The sequence below is a fragment of the Corylus avellana genome, chromosome 9 (assembly GCF_965113065.1).
Source record: "Corylus avellana chromosome 9, dhCorAvel1.hap1.2, whole genome shotgun sequence".
Lineage (NCBI taxonomy): Eukaryota > Viridiplantae > Streptophyta > Magnoliopsida > Fagales > Betulaceae > Corylus > Corylus avellana.
In genome coordinates this window covers 16,618,016-16,640,922 of record NC_142498.1, presented here as the reverse complement: position 1 = coordinate 16,640,922, position 22,907 = coordinate 16,618,016, and the positions used below count along the sequence as shown (strand labels likewise).

At 35.3% G+C, this 22,907-nt stretch overlaps 2 protein-coding genes across 2 annotated transcripts; one reads left to right on the top strand and one right to left on the bottom strand.

Annotated features, from left to right (window-relative positions):
* Positions 1-8,242: 8,242 nt before the first annotated feature.
* Positions 8,243-12,776, top strand: LOC132190982 (cation/H(+) antiporter 4-like). Its single transcript, XM_059606005.2, has 4 exons — positions 8,243-8,360; positions 8,465-8,718; positions 10,490-11,497; positions 11,573-12,776. The coding sequence occupies exons 1-4, from the start codon at positions 8,243-8,245 to the stop codon at positions 12,677-12,679; spliced, it is 2,487 nt and encodes an 828-aa protein (XP_059461988.2). The 3' UTR covers positions 12,680-12,776.
* Positions 12,777-13,133: 357 nt separating this feature from the next.
* On the bottom strand, positions 13,134-19,509 carry LOC132190328 (Acyl-CoA N-acyltransferases (NAT) superfamily protein). The gene is made up of 5 exons (XM_059605282.2): positions 18,999-19,509; positions 18,135-18,290; positions 16,117-16,212; positions 14,981-15,101; positions 13,134-13,403 (listed from the first exon to the last, which is right to left on the bottom strand). Exons 1-5 carry the CDS (start codon positions 19,461-19,463, stop codon positions 13,234-13,236), a joined length of 1,008 nt encoding a protein of 335 aa, XP_059461265.2. The 5' UTR covers positions 19,464-19,509; the 3' UTR covers positions 13,134-13,233.
* Between the last annotated feature and the right edge of the window lie 3,398 nt (positions 19,510-22,907).

Sequence of the window (22,907 nt, the reverse complement as noted above, 5' to 3'; positions counted from 1 at the left end):
ATATTAATTCTTGAGAAATTTATGATATTGTATGAATGGTAATTGGTGAAATAATAGGATAGTAAATGGTAGGTATAAGGATGGTAGAATAAGAAGGTAGAATAGTATAGAGTAGGTAGAATAGTATAGGGTTGGTAGAATAGTATAGGGTTGGTGAAATAGTATAGGGTTGGTGAAATAGTAAAATTAGTGTATAATTGTAAATTGAAGGTAGAATAGTATTTGATTTTCTCCTATAAATAGAGCTCTTCTCCTTCACAATTTTCACCACTCATCTCCTCTCCCATCTCTTGCATATATTCTTCCTTCTTCCGCTTTTTACTCGGTCTTTCTTCTTTCTAAGAGTGTTTACTCAGAACATAGAGAGAAAGGGCGAGACCAAGCGCTACAAGAAAGAAAGAACACAAGAGAAACCGAGAGTGAGATGGGAAATTTAAGACAGAGAGCTGAAGAGGAAGAAAGAGAGTTTAGGCGAGAGAGAGAGAGAGAGAGAGAGAGAGAAAGTCAGTGAAGGGATTGTTATGGGTATGGACCAACTGCAGCAGAACGGGTTTCAAGTAATTACCTTTGATGATCCATTCATGTAATCCACTGTAAGTATTCTTACTTACTGAGTATGATATTGATATCCAATAATACGGATTTTTGTGGTTTTATAACTTGTCTAGCATTTTGCTATATATATGATTCAACAATGATTTATATTGTCGGAAATCAATTGACTCACTACTTCACAGTTTTTTGTAGTGCTTGCAAGAATGGAAAATCAAGGTAATTATGCAGTTGTGATTAGAGATTCATATTGAGATGTACAGAGATTCCAAGTTGGTTAAGTTTTGTCTAGAGTTTAGACTGTCGGATAGATTTGTATAAATGCCTTGTACGACATAGCTTTGGGTATTTTTGTATAAAGAAAAGTATTTTAACAGTATTTTTTTTGTATTGATAATTACAGTTTTTCCGCTATATGAGATTGTTACAATAATGGTATCAGAGCCACCTAGTAACGCCAGGTCATGTGGTATTGAAGCACTGCATGACGTGACCCGGTCCCATATTGGGAAGATGAGAAGAAGCCCACATTGAGTGGGTAGTTTATAGAGATAGTCATGGGTGCTAAGTCCCACATTGCCTAGTTACTAGGTGAAACTGGGCTTTATAATGAATTCTAGGGAAACTCCAAATTGACTAGTCCTTTTGGGGTAATAGCGCAGATGTGGCTAGCGCTTTTTCCCTGGGATGTTACAAATGGTATCAAAGCATTACCCAGCCTGAGATGGTGGGAGTGTGCACAAGCCTATGAGGGTCGCTAGTGGACACACGTTGGTGATGCCAAAAGTGGGTTATATTATAATGGTGTCAGTTAAGACACAATGAAATGTATAAGGGCCAAAAGTTAAGGGCCGAGAATGAAGAAATTCCCTGAGGATTGCCAACGGTGACACTGGTGCCCAAGAAGAGTGCTTGTAGAGTCTCACATCGCCTGGGTATGGAATATGTTATGATATTTATTTATGAACAGATTGAATTTAAAAATTTTTTTATAGTAACTTGAGTAAGTTATGGTTCAAGTATGATTTGTTTTTAATTTGGGTTGCTCAATTTGAAGATAGGTGGAAATTTATGGGCTTTAATTTCGAGAACGAAATTCTAATAAGGAGGGAAGATTGTAGCACCCCAGATTTTTAAAGTCTTATTTTAGAGATATTAATTTGATGCTATGATTATATTAATATTCATATTAGGCAATGATATTAATTCTTTGTAACAATCTCATATAGCGGAAAAACTGTAATTATCAATACAAAAAAATACTGTTAAAATACTTTTCTTTATACAAAAATACCCAAAGCTATGTCGTACAAGGCATTTATACAAATCTATCCGACAGTCTAAACTCTAGACAAAACTTAACCAACTTGGAATCTCTGTACATCTCAATATGAATCTCTAATCACAACTGCATAATTACCTTGATTTTCCATTCCTGCAAGCACTACAAAAACTGTGAAGTAGTGAGTCAATTGATTTCCGACAATATAAATCATTGTTGAATCATATATAGCAAAATGCTAGACAAGTTATAAAACCACAAAAATCCGTATTATTGGATATCAATATCATACTCAGTAAGTAAGAATACTTACAGTGGATTACATGAATGGATCATCAAAGGTAATTACTTGAAACCCGTCCTGCTGCAGTTGGTCCATACCCATAACAATCCCTTCACTGACTTTCTCTCTCTCTCTCTCTCTCTCTCTCTCTCTCTCTCTCGCCTAAACTCTCTTTCTCTGTCTTAAATTTCCCATCTCACTCTCGGTTTCTCTTGTGTTCTTTCTTTCTTGTAGCGCTTGGTCTCGCCCTTTCTCTCTCTGTTCTGAGTAAACACTCTTAGAAAGAAGAAAGACCGAGTAAAAAGCGGAAGAAGGAAGAATATATGCAAGAGATGGGAGAGGAGATGAGTGGTGAAAATTGTGAAGGAGAAGAGCTCTATTTATAGGAGAAAATCAAACACTATTCTACCTTCAATTTACAATTATACCCTCATTTTACTATTTCACCAACCCTATACTATTCCACCAACCCTATACTATTCTACCAACCCTATACTATTTCACCAACCCTATACTATTCTACCTTCTTATTCTACCATCCTTATACCTACCATTTACTATCCTATTATATCACCAATTATTACAATCATACTCTAAATTATACCAATCAATCATCAATTATCATATCTCTTAAATCTCCCAATAAAATAATCAATATAAAATCATCATCATGATATAATAACCTCAAATCAATATTCATTCCAATAATATTCATAAGATCTAATAAATTCCTCAAGAATAAATATTATTACCTAATATCATCAATAAATATCTCAACCTCAAAGTAAATGCCATTACCTAATATGAATATTAATATAATCATAGCATCAATTTAATATCTCTAAAATAAGACTTTAAAAAATCTGGGTTGCTACAATCTTCCCTCCTTATTAGAATTTCGTCCTCGAAATTAAAGCCCATAAATTACCACCTATCTTCAAATTGAGCAACCCAAATTAAAAACAAATCATACTTGAACCATAACTTACTCAAGTTACTATAAATTTTTTTTTTTTTCAATCTGTTCATAAATAAATATCATAACATATTCCATACCCAGGCGATGTGAGACTCTACAAGCACTCTTCTTGGGCACCAGTGTCACCGTTGGCAATCCTCAGGGAATTTCTTCATTCTCGGCCCTTAACTTTTGGCCCTTATACATTTCATTGTGTCTTAACTGACACCATTATAATATAACCCACTTTTGGCATCACCAACGTGTGTCCACTAGCGACCCTCATAGGCTTGTGCACACTCCCACCATCTCAGGCTGGGTAATGCTTTGATACCATTTATAACATCCCAGGGAAAAGCGCTAGCCACAACTGCGCTATTACCCCAAAAGGACTAGTCAATTTGGAGTTGTGCTTAAAAAGCATTTAAACAAATAGAAACTTTCTAGATAATTTTTTTAGAAATCCTTCATGCATGCAACATAACTTCATAATACGTAAATAAAATATTCATTTACAATTTACTAAAGAATGAATAAATAGCATGACATGAAGTAATTTTAGAAGGGGTAGTGAATTTACTTACCTCTAGACTGAAGCTAAAAGTGGTATGAAGGAATCTAGTTGCTCCAATATGACTAACACCACTAGTATATCTTTTGAAACTAATTTCTAAAGTCCGCTATCTCTTGTGTTCTTTCTTTCTTGTAGCGCTTGGTCTCGCCCTTTCTCTCTCTGTTCTGAGTAAACACTCTTAGAAAGAAGAAAGACCGAGTAAAAAGCGGAAGAAGGAAGAATATATGCAAGAGATGGGAGAGGAGATGAGTGGTGAAAATTGTGAAGGAGAAGAGCTCTATTTATAGGAGAAAATCAAATACTATTCTACCTTCAATTTACAATTATACCCTCATTTTACTATTTCACCAACCCTATACTATTTCACCAACCCTATACTATTCTACCAACCCTATACTATTCTACCAACCCTATACTATTCTACCTACTCTATACTATTCTACCTTCTTATTCTACCATCCTTATACCTACCATTTACTATCCTATTATTTCACCAATTACCATTCATACAATATCATAAATTTCTCAAGAATTAATATCATTGCCTAATATGAATATTAATATAATCATAGCATCAAATTAATATCTCTAAAATAAGACTTTAAAAATCTGGGGTGCTACATAGATAGTACCGGATGTACACCCCAATAATACTAGACTTCCGCTACTTTTTAGAATAGTTGATAGCGCCCTCTGCTTTTTCTCACCTATAAATACCCCCCTTATCTTCGCCCAAGCTCCCTAAAACCTTTTTTTTTTTTAGTGTGTTCTTGTGAGGTTGTGTGTCTTGTGAAGAAGGAGAGGTGATTTCTTGAAGGCTTGGCTTTAAGGAGGTAACCTTCTAAGCCACTCTTGTTGTTAAGTCGTTATTACTCTTTTTGCTTTCTAGATTAGCTTAGTTGTTGGTTTGAAACTTTAGCTAGATTATGCCTTTGATCTTGTTTAAAGTTGGGTTTAGCATTTCATTATAATCGAACATGTTTTCTATTGCATGGAGACCTTATTTGGAGATAGGAGGCCTTAGAAATCCGTTTAGATGGATTTATAACCAGTTTGGAAGGATAGGTGGAATTTAGAACAAATAAAGTTATACCTGAAATTTTCTAGGCGGACGTACGGCCTCGAGCCCAGACGTATAGTCAGAAGCATTTCAGGGGAAACGCCATCTTGACCAAACCGTCCAATAGCTCATGTTTTCATGTTTTAGGATTGTTTTAAGTTAGACTTAGGACTAATGGAAGTTTTTCCACAGATTTGGAGAACCCAGATCGTTTGGAAGAATATTCGGAGATTTTGTTCGACTCAAGTGAGTTTTAACTCACATAATGCTTGCCATTTATTTTTCCACATGACTATGGCTATTTTGTGTACCAAAACATGAATATTTACAACTCTCACGATATATATACTTGTTGCACATAAACTCTACATTTTTGTGAAAAACGTGGTACTTAATATGTTAATGAAAATGAGGCTTGTAAAAGCATGCATGTAAAATACCGATAAGATAAATTGCATCGTATGACATGGTACACCGGTACGTGCGATATAATGGTCATGGACTTACTATAATTGTTAGTTTTATGGTCAAATGTGTGTGTTATATGGGCCTTAGATCTAATGGTTGTTTCGTGACCAGCGCAGCCTTAACGGGCAGTCACTATAGAATGTACATCATTAGAGCGTGAGCCATCCGAGGTCGAACTTGGTCAGACTGCTAGTGTTATGGACGGTAGCGTATAATATCCGGGATACCGGTGTTGTATTATAGGTCCCTCGGGACAACGACAACCCTGCTGAAAATGGATAATATTTCGAGTAGACCATACTGTTGAACTATCTATGAAAAACGGTCATGATTAAATTGTTGTTTACCTTATAAAAATAGAGTTCATCATTAAACTGACATGGGTACTATTTGCGTTAACATTCACTAAGTCTTTAGACTTACTCCATTTCTTTTATGTTTTTTCCCTTCCATTATAAATAATTGCGCGGTTTAGCTAGCTTTGACGAGGATGCATTCGGACCAGACATGGGTGATTACGCAAGACCTGATCCGAGTTATTTTTGAGGATATGGACTCAATTTGGTTAAAGTCCATGTGGGATGACGAAGGAACCACCTAGGCAGAGATGATCTAGATTATTATCTCTTTAGCATTACTTAAACTTAGGATTTGATCTGTTGATCTTTTGTAAGACAATTATGTCATAAAATGTAATCTTTTATTTTGATGATGGTTTGATAACCGATACATTTAGCGACTACTTTTATATTATGAGGAATTATGTTTAATCTGGTGTATGAATGTGTGATTGCTTCATTATTACACTCTATTCCTATAGTTTAGAAAGTCTTTCGCTGAGGTCGCTTGCTTATGAGAAGTTGTGATCTCTGAGTCTTGTCTCGTGAGGGATAGGGATGGGAGACGAACTATGGGGTCAATTATCAGTTAATTGATTTGCCCATCGGGGACGTTACAAAAACGTTACGTTTAGTTGGGACTGACGGGCATTAAACATTTGAGAAAAAATGTAATAGTGAGGGTTAATTTGCCTTTTCGATTAACCTAGAGAGTAAAAATTAAAAAAAAAAAAAAAAAAAAAGAAGAAAGTTTAGAGAGTTTTCTGTTTTAGCGTGTTAACTCAGGAATTTATAAGATATATACCCTAAAAATAATGTTTTTTTTTTTTTTAATAAAATGTGAGATACACATGATTTTTAACTAGCAAAAAAAAAAAAAACATATTTCCCGTCAAATTAACCCTTAATTTGCAACGTCTTTTCAAGCTAAAGATTGCATCAATGTTCTTTCAAACTACTAAAATTTTATACTGTACTCAAAATAACAAAATACCCTTAATAATAAAAATAATAATAATAATAATAATAAGTGCTCAGAAAAAGGGGTGCCATTTGGGGGCCTCCAAAAAACAAAAGAAAAAAAGAAAAATAGTCATTTAGTAGTGGCCGAACCATCCCCAAATATGGCTGAAATGGGTGCTGAATCATCTCTTAACCCGGCCAGTCAAAGGAGGTGGTCGAACCACCCATGGCCTTGAAGGTGGTTCGGCTTCCCCTCATTTGGCTAAAGGGATGGTAATGATATGTTTATGCTACCTCGTGGCAGGGTAACAGTTTGTTACAAATCATTTATATTAAGGACCTGGTATGTTTTGCTAACCTCAATTTTACAAGGGTTATGGTACAAATAAACATGTTACCTTGTGGCACGGCCGCACGGGTACCGATATGTTATAATAACCTTTATCGTATGAGGATTTATATATGGGTATGCTATTATGATGTGATAATATTAGATGAACGATATATGAAACACTGTTTTTCTCAAATTCAAACGTATTTATGCCTCAAGATAAAAATGTCATGAGTCATGCCTTACTTTATCAAACACTCACTTGTCATTCTCTAACAAACATTTGTGAAAATCCCCTAATGGCATGATGTTGTGAAATCTCATTGCTTGATTTATTTTCATGTGGTACTTACTCATTAAGTCATGAACTTACACTTATATTTTTTTTACTTATGAAATATGTGTTATTTTTATAGTTAGACTACCTTTAGATTTCGAATTCGAGATGAACCTCAAGGCAAATGCGGCCATTTGATGTAATGATATCAATCCAATGGACGCTTGAGAACTTATTGTGAGATTAGGTTGGTCGCTCACAGTATGTTGTAGACGAGTTTTGAAGCGTGTTTGTATATTAAGGTTTAGTCTGGATCTTTTGTAACGATGATATGTATAATATAATTTCAGTTAATGTAAAGACTCTTAGTAAATGTTTTGATTGTAATGATTAATATTGATAAAATGATAGAAAATCATATATTTTTGCCCCCTAGCATTCTCTTTTTATTGTGTGATTAATATATATTTTTTTGGACACTTGTTACATCCACATAAAAATGGTAGGAAATAGGAAAGTTTAAAAATGGGAAGGGATCGCTCTCAATTAGTTAAAGAAGGTAATTAACACCCATGAATTCATGGATCTGGATCCCTTTGAATTCTAGGATATTGTAACAAGTAACAAAGTTTGTTTCCTCAAATCTCTACCATTGTTTTAGGATTTTCCATATCAATATTTTAGTATTTTTCACGTGATATTTTCAAAATATTTTTCACATTTTAGATGAGTTGTTAAATGTAAATATGATATAATAAATGCTGAGATGGCAAAAATACGATGGTGGACAGTTGGAAAAGAGTAATGTTAGATATTATCTTTCTATCCTCCTAAAGTTGATGTGGCTTTTAAAATCACCATTAAATTTTAGATTAATCATACTTGAATTTTGATTCAATGGTAATTTTAAAAGTCACATTAGCTTTAAGAAGATTTTATGAAGATAAGAAAATGGTACCTAACATTACTCGTTGGAGAAACCTACCGGATAAAATGAGTAATTATTCTTGCTTCTATATAAAATTGATGTAGCTTTTATAATTAATATTAGATTCGTAATAAATCATGCAAACATAAAAATAACATTTATGAATATCACATGAATTGAAGTGAAACAGACAAACAAACAACGGTTACAACCATCTTCTAAGCTCCCATGGATTCGGAAATAAATATGAAAGGAATGAACCACAACCCATCTGTCCCACTGTCGGAAAACGGCATTGAAACTGTTAATAGTTGTGGAGGGCGTCATTGGTCGGCACAGTTGTTGTGTAAACTAACGCTGCATCATATTTACCGGCGAAGGGGGCGGCGGATTTCTCTCTCTCTATAAAGTTATTGCGGCTGAATTACTTCAATATTCTTTGAACATTAGTTTGCTCTGTTTCTGGCTCTGTTTCTGTGTCGGAACTGAATTCAATCATGAATGGGGACACAAGAGAAATTTGCATTTCCCTCCCACCCCAAGTCAATTCAAATGGTGTGTGGGCGACGAATGCCAGTTTACATCTGACAAACTTTTCCATGCCACTGCTGGAAGTGCAGATGCTTACCATTTTCAGCACCACCCAAGTTTTCCATTTTGTTCTCAATAGATTTGGGGTGCCCAAGATTGTCTCTGAATTGTTGGTAGGTTAAACGCTTGATTTTCCTATTCTCATTCGTTACATATATTTCTTTGTTTCTTCCACAAAAAGGGTTTGATAAAGGGGTCTAGATTCTTTACCCGAATTGCTAACAATTTAATCAGTAAATGTAAAAAAAGTCTATAGAGTAAGTGGGTTGGCAGCTGAAGACTTGTTTGGACAAACGCCCCCATAGAGACTTTCTTGGAAGTGGCAAGCTACACTCATCCATTGTTTGTGAATTGCTTGGCTAATCAGACGGTGGGTGGTCGATCCACCATTTTGGTTTTTTTTTTTTTTTTTTTTTGGTATTTTTGTCATTAGTGGGTATATTGATAATTATTTATTATTTAGGGAAACATTGACACAATTGATAGAGCAGGAAAACATTAACAATAAGATGATAGTCGAAGGAAATATGCATACTTATTGTTTTCACCTTTTCTGATTTTGGAAGGAAACCAAACATAATCTATGAGTCTAAAAAAATTAGTTGTGTTTAAAAGGTCCTTAATACTCGTGCATAAAAATAAAAGCCTTAGTGAATTGATCGGCGTATAAAAATGGTGTGGGTTTTATGATTTCGTTTTGTTACAATTTCTTTTCTTTTCTTTTTTTTTTAAAAAAAAAAAGAAAAAAAAGAAAAAGAGCATTTGGCGCCATTACAATCCACGAAGCAAGAAAATATGAAAAAAAATTAAAAAATTAAAAAAAAAATATAAACCCATACAACTCTACAAGACTTTAAGAAATATATGCTTCAGAAATATCTAGTTATTTTACGATGATAAACGGTGTCTATCAAAGGCTCCATAAATGTTAGAATAATGCTACTTTTCCCACATATTTATTATACATATTTTATATTGACCGGCGGACGTGACATGCTTTTCATATTGACTTATAGGACGTGACATGCTTTAAAGTAGCTTTTTTTTTTTTATCTTTTATTTTTGGGGAAACTTCACTTTGGGTCTCTAAATTACCACCCGTTTTAACATGTCTCACAAACTTTAAAATCTCTCAATTTGGACCCCTGAACTTTCAATTGCAATCAATTTGATCATCTCTGTCATATTTTAAACGTTAAAAGTTAGACAATGATGTTTATACCCTTGAATTTTTTATAAAAATTTTAAATTTATCCTTAATTTCAAATTATATATATAATCACAAAGTGACCAACGGTTGGGCCACCTTGCGACCCTTTTTTTCAATTTTTTCTTTTTTAATAAAAAGAAAATTGAAGTGTAATTGTCTTTTTAAGGGTTTTAACAGCAAAAATTGACAGAGGGGTTCAAATTGACTGCAATTGAAAGTTAAGGAGTCCAAATTGAGAGGTTTTGAAATTTGGGGGATGGGGGCATGTCAAAACGAGTGGTAATTCTGGGGTACAAAGTAAAGTTTCCCCTTTGTTGTTGTTGTTGTTGTTGTTTTTTATTTTTATTTTTAATTTTTTTTTAAGTGTTTAATATAAAAAGTAATTTAAAACATGGCATGTTAGCCAATGTGAGATAGGTTTAATTGTATAGAAAGTAGCATTTCTCTAAATGTTAATAGTCGACAATCTGAAAAGACTTCGTAATGTGTGTCATGATATTTAGAATTTATGCATATTTTTATACTAATTTGGCTGTGATTCTATCGTTTGGTTATTGAAAAAGATGTAGTAACCATCTTGTTGCTCCAAGAACCTATTTTTGTTGCAATTTTAAAGATGAGATTGTTTGGTTTGAAGAATTGTACTAATATATGTGATTTTATGCATGAACCAGGCAGGCCTAGTATTGGGTCCTCAGTTACTTGGGAGCATAGACACTTATCGTGAATACTTGTTCCCCGTTTTAAGCCAAGACCTTATTGGTATCCTAGCTTCGTTAGGCTACACACTCTTCCTATTTCTAGGTGGAGTGAAAATGGACTTGAGCATGATATTTAGAACAGGAAGGAAGGCCATGTGTATTGGTGCTTTGACCCTGTTAGTGCCTTTCCTACTTGCTATGGGAATGCAAAAGGTCCTCAGCGATCGTTATGCTCTAAATGGCATAGACAGACTGAAAATCATCATGGCAGCGGCGATACAAGCTTCGACTCCATTTCCGGTCATTGCTTGCCTTCTAAGTGACCTCAATATTATAAATTCTGAACTTGGTAGACTTGGACTATCTACGGCAGTGGTTTGTGACCTGCTAAGCGGGTTTCTTGTTTATGGTTTCTCATTGGCCAAAATTGCCTATTTTGACAAATATAGGGCTTTGAAGGATATTGGGATGGTTGTAGGGTATGTCATAGTTGTCGTATTTATTGCCCGGCCGGCTATGTTTTGGATGGTGAGACAAACCCCTGAAGGCAGGCCTGTGAAGGACCTCTATATTTTTAGCATTATTATAGTAGTGTTGAGTGTTGCTTTGGCATCTAATCAGTTTGACTTGTCGGTGGTGTTTGGGCCTTTCATTTTGGGTTTGGCCGTACCAGACGGACCGCCACTGGGATCAACTCTAGTCCAAAAGCTGGATTGCATGGTCTCCGGGGTGCTTTTACCACTCTTTGTAACCATAACCATGATGAAGGCAAATCTATCAGACATCAACTTCAATGGCGATCAGTTGGTAATGCCCAATTTAATCATTACAATTATCATTGTCATTGCCAAGTTTGGAGCCTGTATGGCGCCTGCACTGTATTGCAAGATGCCAATCAAGGATGCAACCACACTAGCTCTCATTATGAGTTGTAAAGGCGTTTGTGAAATGGCCTACTATAGCATTTACAGAGCCAACAAGGTACGTTAAATCCCATTTTTCTTGTTTCTTTTTTATGCTGTCATCAAACTCTAATATTTCCCTAACTAAATGTAGAACATAACCTCGGAGATTTTCTCTGTTGCAATGTACACAATTCTTGTAATTGCCATCATTGTGCCAATTCTGATCTCGCGCTTATACGATCCTTCAAGAAAATATGCTGGTTATCAGAGAAGAAACTTAGTTGATCAGAAACCAAATACAGAGCTAAAGATACTTGCTTGCATCCAAAGACCAGAACACATACCTGCCATCATCAACCTACTTGAGAATGTATCACCAACAAGGGAAAGCCCCCTTGTTGTTTATGCTCTTCACCTCATTGAGCTAGTTGGTAGAGCCTCCCCGGTTTTCATTTCCCACCAAATGCAGAAGAAAACTCTTTCAAACCGCTCCTACTCTGAAGATGTCATTCTTTCATTCACTCATTTTCAGCGAAATAATCCTGATAGTGTAACTGTGAATGCCTTCACAGCCATCTCCCCATCCAAGCTAATGTATGAGGACATCTGCATGCTTGCATTGGACAAAGTTACATCTCTTATAGTCCTCCCATTCCATCGAAAATACTCCATTGATGGGTCTATTGAATTGGAAGACAATACGCTAAGGATCCTAAATTGTAGTGTCATTGAGAGAGCACCTTGCTCTGTGGCAATCCTTGTTAACCGCGGCCAGTTAAAGCGCTCAACAACTGCCACGCTAGAGTCGTATAACGTTGCCATGGTCTTCTTGGGAGGCCGTGATGATAGAGAGGCAGTGACTTTGGCTAAACGCATGGCGAAGGACTCTAACATTTGTCTAACTGTGATACGGTTGATTCCTGAGGGTGAAGAAGGCATTACTGATTGGGATAAAATGCTGGACTCAGAGGTACTCAAGGACCTCAAGTATAGCACTTCTACAGGTGAAGAATATGTAGTTTACATCGAGGAGATGGTAAGTGATGGACCCGAGACCGCAATGAAATTGAGAGAAATAGTAGATGACTATGACCTTTTCATAGTTGGAAGAAGATACAACGTGGAGAGCCCTCTTACAACTGGTTTCGATGAATGGAGTGAATTCCCAGAGCTAGGGGTTTTGGGAGACATGCTTGCCTCAACAGATTTCAATGGCAGATGTTCAGTCTTGGTGGTGCAACAACAAATGACAGTGTAGCAGGCAGGAAAAAAAAAATGTGAATATAACTATTTTGCAAACATATAAATGTAGATAGTTAACCTCTTTCTCCATTTTTCCACTCCCCCATGTTTGCATAGCCAAGTTTTTGAATCTAACAAACCTAATGAACAAAGCTAAAACGAATGATGGTTAGGTGATCCAAGGCTAGAGCTTCTCAAATCCCTAGCAAAAAGCACCTTCATACAAACCATAGCATTAACCGGTAGAACACGAATATTTACTTGCTAATGTTACATTTCATAGGAAATGTTGATTTTTAGCAGGTTAATATTACTTAGCTCAGATAAACACACTGGAGGATATCACTCATAATTTTCCAATTTCATCACACTATATATCAGTCCCTTCTATCAGAAGGAGAAATGGGCAGGCTTTTCATCTACTACTTACATCGAGACTCCAGAGTTCATATTTTATGGAAATGTAATCAATTTTTCAGACCAAACATCATTTAAAGTTCACTTTACAGTTAAAAATATAAAGGAAAAGAAAAGAGAAAAGAAACAACCATTGAGATTCTACAAACAAGGTCATAGCTCCATACCAGGGAGACCAGTCCACAGAAGAAGTCTTCGAGGCCTATCTAGAAATCTAGCTTGCCAGGCAGGCTCATCATTTTCATATACAAAACCACTTTTCATATATAAGTTCTTTGCTGCTTCATTGTCAACAGCTACATGGACATACAGATCAGTTATGCCTGAATAAATTCCAGAAAACCAATTGAATTAGTACCTTAACTTGATCCTTTTCAACACTTTCACAGTTAACAATTGATAAAAAAGAAATCAACAAAAAGAGGACTAATTCAATGTACTATGTCGAGAGCCAGAAAAGGAAAAATAAAAAGGAAAGAAAAACATAACCAATGAAATTGAAATTAAAAATAAAAATTAAAAAACCTTAAAATTGAGGATGCACACACATGCGAGACAGAGGTTGAAGAATTTAAACTGATCTAACATTTCTAACAAAGATTTTTTTTTTTTGGTATGCCCCTTTAGGCGGGGGTACCTTCGCTCCACTTCAAAAAAAAACAAAATCAAACTACAGTTGATCTAAACTTGGTAGTAACTAACAAGATCAATGGAGTCAGCTGTAAAAAGAGTAATAGTGTTTTACCATTTTATTAATAACCCCAACCCCCAACGAAACAATTATGCATGCTTAACAGAATTTTTATGTATTTTCCCATTTTTAGCTTGCACAAGATATGAGATAAATACTCATTCCATAAGAACTAATATACAAAATAAATTTTCATTTACATAAGAACAAATGATAGGAAATAATTCACCCAAAATCAGATTAGTCAGTTGCATAATATTCCCCTACTCCTGTGAGAAACTTTGTATAGGAAGAATAAGAACTTGAGAAATGCTAGGGGTACTAAATTTTTTACCAAGAGATGGATACCAAGAGGATGTGGAGCTGTTCATTGAAGATGATCAAAACAATTAGGGGAAACTTCACTTTGGCCCCCTGAACTTCTACCCGATTTTACAAACCCCCCTGAACTTCTAAATCTCTCATTTTGGACCCCTAAACTTTCAATTACTTTCAATTAGAACCTTTCTGTTAATTTTAACCGTTAAAAATACAAAAAAAGACCAAAATGTCCTTAATTTTCATTTAAAAAAAAAAAAAAACGTTTTGGAAGTTTAAATTTTATACAAAAGTCAAGGGTATAAACATCATGTAACGTTTAAAATCTGACGGAGAGGTTCACATTGAAAGTAATTGAAAGTTCAGGAGTCCAAAATGAGAGATTTAAAAGTTCAGAGGGGGTTTGTAAAATCGGGTGAAAGTGTAGGGGGCCAAAGTGAAGTCTTCCCAAACAATTAATTAAGAAAAATGCTACTGAGTACCAATGAATAAGCTCCACGTCATTTTGGTACCCATCTTTTAGTAAAAGATTTGGTCCCTATAGCATTTCTCAAAGAACTTTACATAATGTTCAAAGTTTTTCTTATGTTCCTCCGGATAGTAAGCTGTTTCATTCACAAGTACTACCAAAGTGAAGGATAAACATCATAATATAGGAAAAATGTATATCAAGATGGGAAAGACTATTGATTCAGTATCTACTAGTTTTATAGAGTACAATGAAAATTTCAGATGGGTAAATATGAAGTACAATATAGATATCGGCAGCTATGAAATAAGTTAACACAGAGGAGTATGGTTTCGAAGACACAAAGAGCATGCATGTATGGTGCTATACTAATGCAGTGACCACAATGACAGTAAAAGTAAATATAAGAGGTAGGTTCTTACCCCAATCTTGAGCAATTATCTTTGACTTGGCAACGACCCAATAACCTAAACCATTTCTGTGCAACTCCTTGGCAACACATACATTGCTTAGATATGCCCTTAAAAAATCAGCTCCAATCCCCTGTTCAAATGAATTAGGAAAACTCATTTTATCTTATTGCTGTGTGTTCTAAGAATGAGGACACGCTTTTGATTGGTCCACACCCCACCAGTTCCACATTTCATGTGACAACCGGTGAGGCTTGCATGTGACGCATGGCCCAATCAGCACACAAAGTCCAACCACCTCAAAGGTTGTTAACAGTCTCTTTCAAAAACTAGAAGCCAAATCAGATATATTGAAAGTTTTTTTTTATTGGAAAGTTATACACGCACTCGGTGGGACTTGAAGACCTCGCCCTCCACCTTGCTACAAAGGGAGGAGGTACCATTTGAGCTATAGCTCATTGGTAAGACATATTAAGAAGTAAACAATGTTTTTCTATGAGATAACAGGTATGACCATGGCATCACTATAAACCCTAAAACTATATATATTGCCTGTTATTTCCTTTACACATTTGGATAAATATATGTGCATGGAAGCTGGATTGCAGAATATTATTGGATATGTAGGCGGTATTCTTCAAGAAGATCAAACAGGGTTAGAGCCCACCAATCCCTAGATTAAAAACTAAAGGAGTGGGACAAAATAAAAATATCAAAATACTGAAAGCAATTACCCATGGACTTTGTATCCTTGGAAGTATAATGTTCACAATTAACCAACTATATGAAGGTACCATGATCAGCCAGCATCATTATGTGAAATGCAACTCAACTCCACATAATTGAAGAGAATACAAACAGACACATAAAATTGATAGTATATATAATCTTCATGAAGCTACTGACAGAAATTATAGTTTCCTACTCTTAAATCTTTGGCATAAACTTAGCTACATTGCATTCTTTTCTTTCTCATTCTGCAGTTTATTAATCTCATGGCATAGGAGCTACACTAGATTATGATTTCATGCCATACTCCAACTTAATTTCAAACAAGGCAGTTATGACACAGTGCATGTAGTTTTACCAGAAATGACAACACATGTTCATACTATCCAGAAAGTTAGAGCTGAAATCGGATCAAATACCTCTGGCTTCATTCCTATTATCTCATCTGGGAGACTAATGCACTGGTTAAGGTCAAGAGTCCCAACTACTACTCGATCTTCTCCATTGTCAGAAAACTACAAAAGATTAAATGAAACATTGAATAACAATAATTTTACATGGTGACACTTATGCATAACTCCTCTTAATTTCACAGTATCTAATGACATTGTAACAATAGGAAACAGAGGAAATTTAGTAGTGATGATCCTAAAACACAGAGACACAAATGCATAGCATTAAATGAAAATTTCTAATATATAGGAGTACACTGAAATAATTGAATACAAAATCAAATCAAATACTAAATCTCCTAAGAAATTTATTTGTTTCGACGTAAAATAATTTCAGATAGAAAATGCTTTCATTCACAAAACAACTTCCACAAAAATCATATTGATCCATTGTCTGGTTCAGGCCTTCAAAGTAATATCGAAAATGTTTTCTGTTGTTTGGTTGGTAAAAATATTTTTCCATTGCAATTGGAAGCCACTCAAAATTTCTTAACACCAAATATTGCTACCAATAATTTAAAAAGAAAAAAAAAATCCAAAAATGGGTGAGGAGAGCCTACAGTCGCCCAGATGGGTTGGGAGGAAGGGGGGGTGGTGGGGGTGGTGGGGGGAACAAGTGGATGGAGGCGATGCAACACCGGGACGCGCAGTCACAGTAGATGTACTAATACCCTATCCATCTGTATGCCTCCTCTTTGCGTTTATTGCAGTTCTATCTCCATTAGTATTTCTTGTTATTCCAAAATCTATTTCTAACTCCAAGATTATTGTATTGTTTACATAATTCTCATTTATGTGAATATGAATGAAAGGGAGGGGGAAGTTGTTGGGGAGCTACAATGTAAAGGGACGAGGGTAATCATGAAGAGTTAGGAGTGGAGGAAGATTACAATGGGGCAGGGGGATGGCAGGTAACAAGAGGAGAGGGTGGCACCAAGTGGAGGGAGGCAACTATTTTCCTTTGTATGGATGGGGGAGGAAGATTACAATGGGGCAGGGGGATGGCAGGTGACAAGAGGAGAGGGTGGCACCAAGTGGAGAGAGGCAACTATTTTCCTTTGTATGGGTGGGGGTTGCCGTAGGGTGCTTTTCATGTCTTTATATTTTCACTTTTTAATAAATAAAAAAAGGAGGGTCCTATTTGTGTGCATAATTCCTCTTTTGATCTTAATGTTTATGAATCATGTGTGAATTCATTATATGTTGATTATGCAAGAGGAGTTTTGTGTATTGGATTCTTTTTTTTTTCTTTTTTTTTTTTATGGTAAATGAACGGTGATTAATTTATAAAAGTTATTAATTTAAGATTGTCAGAAACCAATACTTTTGCCTAAGTAAAATATTAAATGCTATTTACAAGGAAACATTATGTCCAAAGCTAATTACAAGTGAAACAACAAGGCTTTCAGATCTAAGGAGGTGCTTAATGCCTGTGAAGATTCAAAGATGTGTGTGTGTGTGTGTGTGTGTGTGTGAGAGAGAGAGAGAGAGAGAGAGAGAGAGAGAGCAAGAGAGGGAGTTAAAGAGGGCCCGTGTCCCTGTCTAGCACTGCATAAAATCCAAATTAAGGCATACTTGGAGGACAGAAGTTGGAAGTTAAATTAATGCAGCATTGTCACTTAAATCTGAATTATTTGCAGATTCCAGCATTAACCAACCATTTTCATATATGATTCACATATTATTTTGAATAATTCTAAACTACAAAATACAAGCCTTAGAATGTGTTTGTTTGTCTCTGGAACAACCAAATTACAGAGTATCTGCCATCGTACACAGACAAAGACAGAAAACAGCCAACCAATCCAAAACCTAGCTCATTAGAGTCCACTAAGCTGTAAAGCTTTACTTCAGACACAGATGTTGCTAAGTATTTTTTGTATAGATGCCCTACATGGGGCACACAAATCCAACAAAAACCCAAGAGAAACAATTGAAAAAGTCAAAGCTCTTGCCAGGTCATTCAAAGGACAAGGCAACCAAACCTTGCATTCAGAGCATAGATCATCTGCAAAGTTTGATATCTGTGACAATGGAAGAGTAGCATTTATGCAAGAAACTCTTCTGAAGCCCTCTCTTTTCCCAGCTACACGTTCTTTTAGTGCTTCAAACTCACGCTCAGCCAAGTACCTTCTATGATCCTAATAGAACTTGACAAGGAAAAAGTGCCATTTAAGTATAATACTGTTTCCAGTAAAAGAAGAATAAAAACGCAAAAGAAAGTGACTCCAAAATGTGCACTATTTATCTCATTTGTGACTTGAGGCAGCAAACTGCTTAAAACCAAACATGCTATCAATGAAAAGGAGATTGTAGTATCATAAGCTTCATAAACAGACGAAAGAGAATATTCATAATCATTTCAGATTTGGTAAGAGACAGGTGGAAAGCAATCACAACTCCAAAAACCATGGAAGATTCACTAGCACAGCGCCTTCTTCTTTTGGGACCGAATGACAACTATCTTAAAGCAACTTAATTGAAACTTAACAAGCTTTTTTCACGAGGATTTCGTTCCAATTGGTTGGTTCCATTATAATGATTTCACTCTCTTTTTCAATTCATAAAGACAAGGGGACTAGCAATCACATTAAAAACTGAGCATAAACTCAAGAAATTAACTAACTTAACTTCTCAACCAATGCAACCCAAATTTCCGTAACAACATATTAGACACCCAAAAAGCTCTGGTTCCATTCAATTGCTAATTTGCTAAAACTACCGATTAAACTCAAAGGTTGACTATGACACCAAAACAGAGAAAACCCACATCTCAAAAGTCAATTTTCTTCTGAATAACCCCGGTATCCCAAAAAACAAAACAAGTGAAATGAAAGTCTAGGACTCACACGGATGCCGTAGGCACTGGGACGGAACTCGTAGAAGGAGCGGACGCGGAGGCACGCCGCGGCCCAGAGCTCTTCTTCGGAGAAGGCCTCAGCTAAATTCAAGAAGGACTTGTCGATGGGATTCGTGTCGAGGGTGGAGGAGAGGTGAGAGGAGGCGATTGGGCGTTGGCGGCGAGCGAATTGGGTGGTGTGGAAAGTGAAGGAGAAGATCCCCCAGTTTGAGTTTGGGGTGTGAGAGGGAGAGGCGAAGGAGAGGGAAGGCGTAGAGGAGAGGAGCGCCATCTCTCTACTGCAATATCCAAAAATTACCAGCGCTTTGTCTCTTCCTTGGCGCACCTCTGCTCCATTCTTTTTTTGCACTTCATATCCTCTCCCATCTATCTGATATCGACAGTCGGCGACTCTGCTCCATTCTTTCTTTAGTTGTATGCTTCCGTACAGTAAATTTGTAAATCTATTATTCATCCATGACTTTTCAAAATATGGAAGTTTCTGCCAAACACCGAATATTTGGTGATCCACTCTAACAATCGGCGTCTCCAGATTAGGTTTAAGAGCTACCTTAAGATTAGATTAAGCACGCACGGATATTAGATCAGTTCATAGATTTCGAGTTTATTCGGAGAAGCCTTATGACCTTCACACGAATATTGTAATAATTCTTTTATAATCATGAGTCTTTTATGTAATTAAATATGAATGTTTACAACTCGCAAGAAATATATTTTGCGTAGTGAGTTCTTTTAGTGTAAATGGTCATTTGAAAGTGGAATGATGCATTGTTACAACATATTACAAGATTTGATTTTATATTATGGCATTTGATTTCAACATTAATTATAACCAATTGTTGTCCTCAAGAAGTAGTTCAATTATATGAAACAACACCTAATAAAGTAGATGTCATTAGTTCGAATCATCTTCTCCACTCTTGTGCCGACATGTCAAAATAATAATAATAATAATAATTTGCTAATTATAATTTCTTGACTTGCGAGTTGAGGAGAATGCGTTTCGGCAGGAGGATGTTGTTACCTATGTATCGGATTGAGTCTGTCTGGAGCTAACATGTTGTTACAATTAGTCATGGGTTAGCGGGTGTTGATGTTATAAATAGGTCTTAAATGTAAGATTGTTATGTATCTATCTATGATGTTGTAACCTCGTAGCTTAGGCTATGATTTTCTCAGAGCTTTATACTTTGCGATCTAAAAGCTTTATGCTCGTGATCATTCTTCAATTAATGAGACCAGAATGATTTTTCCTTTTTTTTTAAAAAAAAAAAAAAAGAACTTGATCATATAGATGAAGGTTATAAACCGAACCATATAAAATTATTACCTTTTATTTTTCTATTTAATTATCTTTTCTTTCACGATATTTGATCTAAATGGTCCTGTGAATTTCGAATTGAGATACCCTCAAATTTCCTTTAAATTTGAGATTCTCAAATTCATAAATCTCAACCGTTCATTCATCTAAGCGTCTAAAATAAGCTATATTTCAGCATTTAATAAGGAAACATCGCTTATTAAATTCTTTGAGGGTAGCTTCCTCATTAAATACTGAAACATGACTTATTTTAGACGCTTAAATGAGATAAACGGCTGAAATTTATAAATTTAAAAGGAGTATGGAATCTCTATCGGTGAATTTCTTTCCAGAATTTTGGAGATTTGAGAAATGGTTCCATGTCGGTTCACAGCAGGAGTACATGAATCTCGATAAAAAGTTGCTTGCAAAACCCTTCAAGTAGGGAAAAAGAATAATCTTCATTTCAAATCCCCTTCATTTTCTCTATTTAGTGCATTTTGAAGGATAGTGCATCAATGCAGTAGAAAGTTGGCACAAAAGATTCAGAGACAAAAGCTTGTGAAAAAAAATAATAATAATAAAATCCATAGTCGCACAGCTTGTTGCCCCATTCAGGTGAAATATCATTGAGATTTTCTCAAAGTTTCCTCAACTTTACTCTTCGTACTGTTGCTGTGGGAAAGAGAAATTTCTCTATGTAAAAAAAAAAAAAAAAAAGAAAAAAAAAAAAAGAGAGGAACCCCAAAGGGTTTGGTCTACTGGTTGAGGATTGTGATCTTAGAGAGTATTACCCTTTAGATTTTAAGTTCGAGACTTGTTAGATGCAAACTCCTTTTAGGGCCACAGTACCTTTGGTTATAAAAGACAGTTTACTCTATAAGGGTGAGTCCGAATGGCTATAAAAAAAAATAATAATAAAAAAAAATAAATAAAAAAAGGTCAAGTTATCCACTTTATCCATATTATTTTGGCCCATTATTTAGTTGGCCTCATTTTCAGCCCTTTGTTGACTTTCGTTTTAGCCCATAGCTGGCTTTCTTTTGGCTTATTGTTATTTAAGGAGCATCTCCGATCACCATCGTCGACCGTCGCCATCTCAAAAAAAAAAAAAAAAAAAAAGAGAGAGAGAGAGAGAAGAAGAAGAAGAAGAAGAAAAATCAAACTCAAGTTTCCATAATCTTCCACCTTGAATTTGAAAGGGATGCATGTCATAAGATATTACGAAATTTTATTTTATATTATGGGATTTGATTTCAACATTGATTGTAATTACATTTAAATCTGATTTGATTTTACCTCTCATACTATTTTATATTTTCTCCACCTCCCTATAAATAGGATCCTTTGAATTGTAAATTTATCAAGTGAATAAAAGCAAAATATAGCTCTTAAAACTTTATCATGTGGACGTAGGTCATATACCAAAGCAAGTAAAGTCTGTCTCTATTTTCTTTTATTTCCATTATTGCCTTTATTTTTCCATTTAATTATACTTTCTTTCATGCATCGTGTGAGTTAGTTTATAAAAGTATGCATCCATGTAAAATGTAATGGTTAAATTGCATCCTTTGACATGGTGTTTCATGTACACATAACAACTATGGGCTTACCATTATATGGGTTATATGCACTTGATCCATAGTTTACAGTTTTCAATTGCCTTCGTACCAATGGTTTATAGCATGACCGACAGCCATATTTGACTAGTGGTCACTATAGACGAAAGTCATTAGTGGTGTGGATCACCCGAGGTCAATCCTGGTCGAGCCGCTTTTTATGGATGAGATGCGGCAATGACTTTCATCTATAGTGCATTCACATGAATTATCACTTGATTATCATACATCTTATATTTATATTGCATTCACAAGACTTATAAATCTTACGGAATAATATTGCATATTATTGCATGTGGTTTAAACGGTCTTTACATACAAATTGAGTTCACAAACATAATAACATGAATTTCTTATGTATCTGTACTCACTATGAAGTAGACTTACACTTTATCTTTTTCATAGTAAAACATTTGTGTTTTATAGCTCTTGAATCTTTTAAGGATGGATGTTGGAGATCCGGACATGAGGCCAGCTTTTGATCGCCTTAGTAAGTTGATCTTTGAAGAGTTGGACTGATTCAATTCTTAAGTGGTGAAGTGTGGCATGATTTTGAAAATCCTTTGTATGATAAGTTTTTAGAGTATCTTTGAGAGTATTATCAGTTTTATCGAAACCCTTTGATAGATGAATAGTTTGAGACCGAGACTTTTGATAATTATCTCTATGTTATGCCGTTTCTTAGTTTGCATTGATATTGTTATCATTGTAGATGTAATAGTAATTATCTTGGCGTATTAGAAAAGCCTTTCGATGTAAACTCTTTGATGAAAGCTCTTTACAAATTGCAACTTTTGCTAAAATGATCAGATTGATCATAAATCAAGTGGTTTTCTATTTCTCACTCTCTCTCTTTTTAAGCAATATCCTTATTTAGGATTATGAGTTTTCAAAATTAAAATGCTATCATTAAAGTCATCTAACTTGTTATTTGCATGAACATGTGAAGAATTCCGTTCCAAAAGTCACAATCCATAAG